We start from the raw sequence: 10,960 nt of genomic DNA, 5'->3' as shown, positions 1-10,960 counted from the left end.
TTGAAGTATTGCTATCTCTGATGAATTTACAATGCAAGTTCTTCAGCGATCACTGAACATACTCAGTGATGATCGCTGGAACTGAAAATACAGAAACACAAATACAACGTGAAAGGGAAAAGGGATTATCATCAAATCACTGAGAGAGAGGATCAACAATATATGAACATAATATGAACATCTTGTGAACAATAGGTCTTTCATTATGAACACATTCAGGAGCGAACCAATGTTGACAAATGCAGCTGGTTAACATATGAACACAATATGAACACTTGTGAACAACAGGTTGTTCATTATGATCATTACTGAACCAAGTGTTCGTTCATTTTTACCCCATCGTCGTTACAGCTGACTTTGGTCTGTGACTAAGTTCTTCATATTTACCTACTATAATGCTGGTAAATCCTTCATTTATAACCTATTTGGTGGTTTATAGCTTGATGCTAGGAACTAAATAGGTACTAATTAAAAGTCATAATGGAAATTCTCTTTCCGCAATACGCCTACAATTACTCGGTGGTTTTTATTCAGCAATTAACTTTAAATACAACTTGTGTAATGAATATGACTTCATAGATGGCAAGTAGAATAACAGTTTAGGTGCATGTTTACATGTGTTCAATATGTGCATATCTGTAATGCAAATATTGTTCATATAAGTTCATGGTGTTGTAAGACCATACGAACAAGTCTGACCATCCGATACGAAAAAGTCTGACCATCCGAACACAAATGAACATGTGTGAACATTCTGACATCCAGACATATATCAAACATGATGAACACCCATGCCTTTTGCACCAGCCGTTTGAATGTTGTTTTGACTGTTCTTGCAATTGGTACGGTGCCTTACATGACACGTGAAAAAGGCCTGTGTTGTCCCATCTGTGTACCAAATGCGTTTCTTCATTATCAAGTTGTTAGATTACTTTCTTCTTGTATTTTGAATGTTGAAGTGTGCTTGACTAGTTGTGTTTTCGTTTAGTTTCCTCAATTCACTTTTGTTTAGTGATCTTATTGGATGAACTCCTGTGAAACCTGTGTCAACTATACGAAAACACAACTGTGTAATGAATGACTTTTGAAGTTTGGAGTATTTGTTAATCTTAGGGCCGTTTACCAAACACTTACCCGGTAAGCGTTTATTGGTAAAGTTTTAACATTATCATTTACTTATCGGGTAAGATTTTAGACCACCAAAACAATATCGTATGCAACAATTTACCCAATAAGCTCTTATCATGGTAAGAGTCGTCGCCCTTACTTACTGGGCAAGACTCTTGGTCCTTATCTCGCTTTTACTGGGTAAGATTCTTGATCCTTACCATATTTATCCGGTAAGGTAATATGACTTGATGTTCACTTACCCAAGTAAGCGTTTGGTAAACAGCCCCTTAGTAATAATTTAGGGTGTTTTCGGTTAAAATATAATGAATGTAGATTAACAAATACTCCAAACTTCAAAAGGTTAATGTGTTTTTTAGGAAAAAAAGTTCTTGAAACTCTGAAACCAAATATCAAATCATGTTCAGACTCTAACATGATTAAAAATTATTAACCGAATTGGAGTACGATTCGAATTTTGGATTTTTGGACCCAATTTAAATATTGAACAAACTTGCGTCTAGGGTTTAGGGATGTAAATGTTGCGAGTCGAACTCAAGTAACTCGAAACCTAATTTCCAAGTTCGAACTCGACTCAAAAACTCGCCGGTAGTAAAAATCAAAGCTCGACTCGAACTCAAGAACTATTTCTCAAGCTCGAACTCAAATCAAGCTCGAACTGCAACTCAAATCAAGTTTGAACTCGAACCAACCACACCCATTGAAATTTATGAAATTTTAAGATCTTTCTCTTATAAATTTTAAAACTTAAATGTGTTCTCTTAGCTTTTATAAAACTAAATGGATCAATTTCAAACTTCATTATTAAAAACACAAAGTTAAAAATTCCATTCATCTCCCTTTTTTTTACAACACCCTTTCCTCCTTTCTTTACCATCTATTTTTTAACGAGACAAATTCACTAACTTTTTTTATTAATTAATTTTTATAATTAAAAAAATTCATAATTTTATTTAAATATCTAAAAATATAAGACACTTTTATTATTTATATTTTACAAATTTTATAATAAAAGCTGATTATATTTTAAAATTAATTATATATAAAATAATCGAGTATCTCACGAGTTTTTCAAGTCGATTAGTGGGTAGCTTGACTTAACTCGTTAATATATTGAGTTGAGCTCGAATTCAAGCCGAACCTATTTGAATCAAGTGTTAACCGATTAGCTCGCAAATTATCTCGTATCGTTTACAAAAAATTAATGATAGATAAATTGGAGGGAAAATGAACATTTATGAAGTAGAATATATAGAATCATAAATTAGAAAAGATGAAAGTATTTCGGTTTTCACACACGCCCATTACAAATCTAAAATCCCTCGATGCAAACAGGGGTTGGGTAATCAAAATCTTTCGATCCACGATTACGGCTTGAAATCGACTGAGTTTCAGGCGAAAAGGAATCGGCTTTCTCTACACTTTCGATCTCCTAGATTATTTGTTTGCTGGTATTCTTTTCTTTTCAAAAATTGAAACCTAATTAAGTCTATTTAGTTCTTGGAATTTGGATATTCTTGCTATGTGGGTTTTGATAGAATTATATCGGCATTCGGTGTTTCGTTACGCTTGATTAGATGACAGAGATGGGGGGATCTGAGCATTCAGGAGCTGTCGTAAAGACAAAAAGCACTTCCGGATGTTTGATTATTAAAAAGAAGGCAGCATATGGAGTAGAAGGGGTTTTAGGGTTTAGTGATTCATCTTCAAGGAATTTATTCAATTCCAATAAGGAGAGAAAGAGACCCCGAGTTGTTTTGAGCGACTCTGAGTCAGGTGATGAGTTATCCGACCCTCTTCGCCGAAAAGTTGATACAATCCATACTGAATCAGTTGCTTATAAAAAAGATTTAGTAGAAAATAAAGATTTTCAAACTGAGAAAAGGGTAAAAAATGGATTAGATATCTTAAAGTTTGATGAGTGTGATGAAAGGAGGATTAGGAAGGATGTTAGGCAAAATGAGGATCAAAGGGAATCTGAAAGTGGCAGTACTAGGATGATTGTTGATAACAAAAGGGATCTCTATTCTGAAATGGATGATGATGAATTCAACCTACCATTATCAGTATCAAATGAGACTGATGAAGAAGATCTTGATGAGCCTGTCAGGTTGCAACGGATAAATGGTGTTTTGAAGGTAATGGTAAATAAACATAAACCAATGGCTGTTTCACATAGAGGTAATGGTGATGCAGAAGCTGGAGATTGGAAAGAATCTACAACGGGAGTTATTGGCAAAAGAAAGCTGAGCTTGTCCCATAATATTCGTGATCAACGGGAAGCTAAAGATAGACAGGGTTCCAGGCCTAGGGATGCTAATAAGAAGAGGCTTGGGGATGGAACTATAAATACACGAATTGAGAATGCTAATTCAGTGAAAGGCAAAAAAAGCAAGATTAAGCGTGCTAGTTGCACAGAAAAGCAATTATTGCGGGAGAAGATTAAGAATATGCTTCTTGGTGCTGGGTGGACGATTGATTATAGACCAAGACGGAACAGAGATTATCTGGATTCTATATATATAAGTCCTGCTGGAACTGCTTATTGGTCTATAACTAAGGCTTATGATGCACTCTTAAAGGAAGATAAAGATAGTTTGAAAGCCGGTGTGGAGTTTACTCCTTTACCCAATGAGATACTTAGTAAATTAACAAGGCAAACACGGAAGAAAATGGAAAGGGAAATGCAAAAGAATAGAAGTCATGAAGGCAATAGTAGGAAGTCTAAAAGGGCTAGGTTGAAAAAGTCTGCACTTCAAGTAGCCGGTGATCAGCACAAAAAAAAACTTGGTTCGTATATGAGGCAAAGCCGTAAGTCATCAGAAAGCAGGTTGAAGGAAATAAGTCAGGATAGCAGTGATTATGGTTACTCAAGTGATAATTCTGACAAGGAAACACCCCAGAAAGATGGTGCCGAAAAGAGAACTGTTTGCAATAATTCTCATATTGTAAATGGAAGAAAAAACAGAAAAGTTGGTCGACGTACTTTGTTGGGTCGTGGTTCTGACAAGGGGCTAAATTTAGAAAATAATGGGTTTGTTCCATACTCAGGAAAACGAACCCTGCTCTCCTGGTTAATCGACTCTGGAACGGTTTCTGTGGGTGAAAAGGTGCAATATATGAACCTTCGAAAGACACGGGTAATGCAAGAAGGCTGGATAACTAGAGATGGAATCCGTTGTGGTTGCTGCAGCAAAATAGTAACAATTATAAGGTTTGAGCTTCATGCAGGAAGCAAACTTGGCAAGCCTTTCCAGAACATTTTTGTAGAGTCTGGTCAGTCCTTGATGCAGTGTCAGATTGATGCTTGGAATAAACAAGAAGAGTCAGAAAGGAAGGGGTTTCATGCTGTAGATATTGATGGTGATGATCCTAATGATGATACCTGTTGCTTATGTGGGGACGGTGGAGATTTGATCTGCTGTGATGGCTGCCCATCAACCTTTCACCTGAGCTGCTTAGATATGCAGGTACCATAGGCAGGTTGATATTACAGATTCTCATCCAAACCTTTATTTCATTATTGTGAAATAATTCATCTGTTATGGAACTTAACATTTTTATAATGTTGTTCCTTGTTCAGCCCCTAACTACCTCTCCCAGACCCTACTTTCAAGTGGGATATATTGTGGTTTGGTTTCTTTATACTTTTTTGGCTACGTGGTTGTTACATATTTGTCTACAATTACCTCATGAAAACTGCTATTAGTCTGAGGATTGGGTGGTTAGGGGGCTGAACAAGGTGCTCCATAATCCAGCTACATATTGAAAAAACCCGAAGCAGGTGTTTAAGAGAATGTCACCTCATTGTTATGTATAGACCGATACTATATATGTAGCTTCCTTAACAGGTGGATTGGTTTCTTGTCTCTTCTCTTATTTCAGATGCTTCCTCAAGGTGATTGGCACTGTCCAAATTGTGCCTGCAAATATTGTGAAGTAGTTGGTGGATATTGCACCAAGGCTAGCGACAAAACTGAAAGTTCACTTCTTACATGCTGCCTTTGTGAGGAAAAATGTAATAGTTCTCTTCTAAAAAAGACATTTTAGTCTTTGTGCATACTTATAAGCTCATTACCTTGTATTATTTGAACTTTGAAATACAACTTACTTCTCTTGCAGATCATAAATCATGCAGCCCCGAGATGGATGACAAGCCTGTTGATTCCGATGATCTGGACTTTTCTTTCTGTGGGCAGAACTGCCGTGAGGTATTATAGTTTTCTATCTTATGATCTGGATATAAGTAAAATGATAAAAGTATTATGATGAGCCTGACTTGGAATTAAGGCTTTAAATGCTGAAAGCTAGAGTTGTGAAAGATTATTTAAGGCTAGATATCAGAATTAGGAGAGGGAGATTTTTTTGACGGAGCTTCTTTAAAACAAACACTTGTCCAGGGGAAGGTATGATTTTGATATAAGAGCATCTTTTAACAGATTCTCTATAAGTTCTCCAAAATAAAGATTCAAAACTTAAAATTTTCTAAATAAATTACATTCAATTTCAAAAGCTTCTCTATTTTAGAGATTTCAACATTAATATTATCATTAAAATATTCAATATATTTATTACCCCCAGAAAATTATAAAAAAAACTTTAGAAAGAGAGAGAGTGGGAAACAATTAAAAATATATTTCTCTCTTCTAGCTTTAAATTTTAGAGAGTTCTCAAAATTTGGAGAATTTTATCTTTTCTCTCTTGTTTTCTGTAGTTTAGAGAATCTGTTGGAGCAAAAAACCCTGCATTTTCTCTATTTTAGAGGATCTGTTGGAGATGCTCTAAATGGACCAACCATTTCATTCAGTTTCATTTCATATATTTGATGATCATCACACTGTCTTCCCTTAAAAGGATCAATGTTTTCATGGATTAAGAGAAAAGTCTGGGTAGCAAGGCAAAGGAAGCTTTTCATCTTTATGATGGCTTCTTCAATACTAGCATTCTGCAATGGGGTGAGGACCTGTCTGTTGTCAATTAAAATGAACTTGGATACCTGAGGGGGGGCCCACAACAATGTCTTCCTCAGATGCCACGGTAGGAAATTAGGAATAACCTGCTGGACTGAGCTTCTGTCTCCCACTTTTATTTATGCTACTGTACATGGAAAATGGGATATCTAATGGAAGTGTCATGCTGTTGAAGTGGGTAGGAAACAGTGGCAAACTTGAAAATTATTATCATATCACCATTGAACTAGATTAAACCAAGAGACTCAGTGTTTAAGTGAGCGGGTACTTATGCCTCCCAATTATATCTTTTTTCTGTATATTGATTGACCCTTCCTATGCAGCCATTATTCTAGTAGTGTAGGTTGTGCCATGAGAAGCTTTACTCCCCAGAACTCACTCATGGAATTGTCCTTGTCACTTAGGTTGGACCCATGTAATTTCCACACACATTGTAACGGGTGGTGGCTAATTGTTTGGTAGAGAATGGGTATTAATGCCGACGAGTAGTTTTATGTGCAAAACCTATGAGTTGTTAACCATAAAATTAAGAGCCCTTGAGATTTTGGTAGTCATCTGATTAAGTCCTTGAGAATTTGGTAGTTCTTGGCATTGGCAATAAATTCATTTGCTTCTTTAAAAATTCAATGCATTATATGAAATGTGTAAGAAAAACATTAAAATACAATAAATCATATATAAGAAACATAAGATATTATCACTCGCAACAATAAGAATATTATAATTTGAGAATCTAGTGCTAGGCTCATATGGCTAGGTTGGTTGGTGCTTTGTTCTTCACAACACGGTCCTCTGGTACCAAGTCATGTATTCTTTAGTAAAGAGGTACAGGGCCAGGCCTTTTTGGGCCTAGGACCGGGACTGCAATGCTTGCTTTCGATGATGGATAAAAAAGCCTGGGCAGGCTTTTGAATCTGAAATAAGTCCCGATTGGGGCCTGCGGGCTTTTCGGGCTGGGCTTTGGGATTTAACTTTTGTTTTACTATGAATATAAGAGTAAACTACTTTTTTAAGTACTAAAAGTAATTTTACAACTACTACTCTAATCTAACTTTAAGTTTAAAATTTAAACTCTAACCAAAAAAAATTTATGACTTCAAATTATAAAAACAAATTCTTTATGCAAATAAACTATTAAGATTATTGAAACAATTTAACAATTTAAAAAGAATTCCTCCATCAATTATATTAATTAAATAAAGTTATTAATTTTACCACTTTGATGTATAAAAAGATGGAATAAGATCGGTATCAAATTAAAATCATTTGAACTTCAATAAAATAAAATTGTATATAATAAATTAGAATCTTTCGGGTTTTGAAATCTGTGCTCTTCGTCTTTTATTTGCGTCACGTAAAAAACTGGGCTTCATTATTCTTGAGTCGTCCTTAATCTTTGTTTTTCATTTCTTTAGTTATTTGTTTCTTCGGGATTCAATATTCTTGGGTTTCATCATCTTCATCTTTTGCAGTAATTTCTAAGTAATCGGTAGTGTCGTTTGGAGTGGTGAATGTGTTATGCTCTTGCTCCAACACGTCATCTTCGATTTCAACAAGTCCGCTCTCCAATGATTCTCTATCTTGAATTCTTTTGTTGCTATCATAGTAGACCTTCAAACATGCACACATCTCCATCGATTCTTTCAAAATATGCGACCTCGGATCATTGTTGTTAGAAGCACGCTCAAGTGCGCCTAGGCTTTGAGGCTCATAAGGCTCGAGGTCTTGGGCTTTATAAAAAAGTCGAGGCTTGACGTATTCACGAGGCTCACTAAGGCGTTGTGCCTTGGCCGAGGCGCCTTGTGGGCCTAGGCGCGCCTCATAAAGAGTTACTAAATACTTAGTCAAACCATATTATTAAATAAGTTTTCTCATCTTCTCATTTCCTAGACTTCTTAGAAAAAGAGTTACTGCCTCCGCCTTGGAATAAGTGTCCATATTTCTATTTTAGCTTGTCCCGAAATAAATGTCCACTTCAAAAAAATAAGTGCATACTTCTCGTTCTACCCTTAATTATGAAATGAAGAAATTAATTACTCTCTATTATTAAGGGTAACTATGTCATTTAGTTCATTAAAAGCGTAATAATTACACTTCTCTAAATTGTGTGGCTTTTTCATTGTGGACACTTATTTTGGGACGGGGGAGTATTATATAGATAAGTCAAACCCTAATATTAGAAACTCAGTCCTTAGAACTTCAAGTCTCCTATATAAATACCTAGACCTTAAAACTTCTCCTCATAGCTCATGCTTTAAGCCCTTCTCCCTTTTGCCCAAAGTTGTTCAGGCGCGCCTAGGCTCTGAGGCTCATAAGGGCCAAGGTCTTGTGCTTTTTAAAGTCGAGGCTAGGCATATTTACGAGGCTCACTAAGGCCTTGCACCTTGGTTGAGGGGCCTTGTGGGCCTAGACGCTCCCATAAAGAGTTATTAAATACCAAATCAAACCCCAATATTAAATAAGCTTTTCTCATCGTCATATCTTCTAGACTTCTTAAAAAATGATCTATTAAATAGATGACATAAGTCAAATTTAGAAGAATATTATAATATGTCTTTAGGAATCTACAAGACTTTTATCGGGCACATATTATCTAACGAGTAATTTACTACTCCCACAATTATTAATGATGGCAACTAATTTAAAAGCATATGAATGTGATTATGTCTTGTTGCATGTAGTACGTGACATAAGGAGTAAATTATTAAAATATCTTATGGAATTACCTCACGTTTTCACATGTGCCTCGGCTTTAAACCCTTCACTAAATGTATCTAATGTTGAAAGTTTAATAGATGAAATATCTTATGCATTAAGTTGTGAAGATTTAGGGGGTGTTTAGTTAGAGGTATTAAGCAGTCATTAACAGGATTGAATATAAAAAGAAACTGCTTGGTTTTATATAATATAATTGATTCATTCCCCCAAGAAGGCCAAATTTTCATTCCGGTTAAACCGGGGGGAACGAAAATTCACACCCATTTTCATTCACTGTCATTTTCTTTCTTATTTCCATTCCCCTTAACCAAAAGCCCCTTTAGACAAGGATCATGCCACTAATGCTAAACTGAAGTTTAAATTTGTGTTTAAGTAACTATTATAACATATGACGATATTTACAGAAACAAGAGATCAAATGAACAAAGAGTAAGTACAAGTTCTAGTCGAGGAGGGAACTTTCTTTGTAACTCTATTGCCAATAAAGCAAATAAAAATAAACGAGTAAGTTCGAATTTAGATGAATTTTTTTGTACATGGGTAGTCATTTTTTTTGTGTAAGAGTGGAGGCAACACCAAACACAGGACGACGAAGATTCTATGAACATGGTGTGGTTATGGAGTTCTATGGTTCCTAAAATAAGTGATACAATGATGTTCATGGATAATGCAAAGGATACCTAGAATGCAGTTCTAGAAACTTATTCCAAAGCAAAAGATGCGTCCCAGGTGTACGAGGTGAAGTTTAAGACTATGGCAGCAAATCAAGGAAGCAAATTCGTAACCGAGTATGCCAATCAACTAAAGGGAACTGTTGGAAGTTAAGATTATGGCACACGAAGCAAACTGTTGGAAGTTACATGGGCAAGCCTTCAAGTCATGAGTGGGGGCAGAAAGGTGCATTAATACGGGACAAAGCACAAGCTCATGTTGCTGTTGATCCAACACAAGAAGGCAAACAAGAACCAGCTAGCCTTAATCAGGAAGAAATGGAAAGGCTAAGATCTTTTTTCAGCACTCTTGAAAGGCTTTTTGGCTCTTATTTCCCACAAGTATTTGTTCATTAGCCTATTTAGGTAAGCACTGTTCATTAGATTCGGGAGCCACCAACCACGACCCACTTTCCAAACATTTTTCTACATAATCACCTTGTCCTAGTAACAAAAAAATTGCCACAGTAGATGGATTTCTAACTACCGTAGCTGGTATAGGAGATGTCCAAATCATCCCATTCATAACCTTAAAAATGTCTCCATGTTCCAAAATTATCCACTAATCTGGTCTCTGTACAAAAACTCGCACAAGATTTGCTTTGTAAGGTGGTATTTTATGATGAAATATTGTGTATTTGAGGAAAAGGATTTGGGGAGGATGATTGGACTTGCTAAGGAAAAGGATGGTCTTTATTGTCTTGAGAGGCCGGCCAAAACCAGATTGTCTCACTCTCTCGTATCAGAATCCACTCTATATAATAAACAAAAAATCCTACTTCATCATTATCGTTTAGGTCATCCCTCGTTAGGATCGTTAATTTTTTTTCTTATTTATTTACAAAGCTTTATGTTGAAAGCCTTCATTGTGAGGTATGCAAGCGTGCTAAACACATGTAGACCTCTTTCCCGGTTAGTAATAAAAGAAACACTTCTCTTTTTTATCTTATTCATATTGATATTTGGGGTCCATCTAATGTTTTTGGTGCACAACAGTTTGTAACATTCGTTGATGATTGTATACGAGTTACTTGCGTTTTATTGCTCAAACATAAATCCAATTTTAGCTTTGTTCTCCCCAACTTCTTGATGATAAAAAAATCAGTTTGGGGTTCATATTAGAAGGTTAAGATATGATAATTGTTGAGATTGCCATGCTGTTATATCGGTCAGAATACGAAATATCGGTCAGGACCGATGTAACACCCCCGTCCCTCGTGGTCAAAGACGGGAGATGCCACAATTGGAATAAAACAAACAACGTGCTATATAAACCAGAGCGGCTAATAAAATTTACCAAAAGATAATTACATAACCACAAACGGAGATAACGTGTCTCAAAATACGGTCCCAAAATATCAGTATGTCTACATTAGTCATCAAAAGTTTAACAAAAGTATGACTTAATGGGTTATCTTCAATATTGTCATCTCC

At 35.8% G+C, this 10,960-nt stretch overlaps 1 protein-coding gene across 1 annotated transcript in view; it reads left to right on the top strand.

Annotated features, from left to right (window-relative positions):
• Positions 1–2,444: 2,444 nt before the first annotated feature.
• Positions 2,445–10,960, top strand: part of LOC112500819 — an 18,001-nt gene continuing 9,485 nt past the window's right edge. Inside the window, exons 1-3 of the mRNA XM_025104407.1 lie at positions 2,445–4,598; positions 5,014–5,146; positions 5,251–5,339. Coding sequence (XP_024960175.1) covers positions 2,706–4,598; positions 5,014–5,146; positions 5,251–5,339 — 2,115 coding nt within the window. The 5' untranslated portion in view covers positions 2,445–2,705. The remainder of the gene's footprint in view (positions 4,599–5,013; positions 5,147–5,250; positions 5,340–10,960) is intronic.

Source organism: Cynara cardunculus (genome assembly GCF_001531365.2).
Source record: "Cynara cardunculus var. scolymus isolate 2C chromosome LG 17, CcrdV1, whole genome shotgun sequence".
Lineage (NCBI taxonomy): Eukaryota > Viridiplantae > Streptophyta > Magnoliopsida > Asterales > Asteraceae > Cynara > Cynara cardunculus.
Note: the sequence above shows the minus strand (reverse complement) of the source record. Positions and strands in the feature narration are given on the sequence as shown.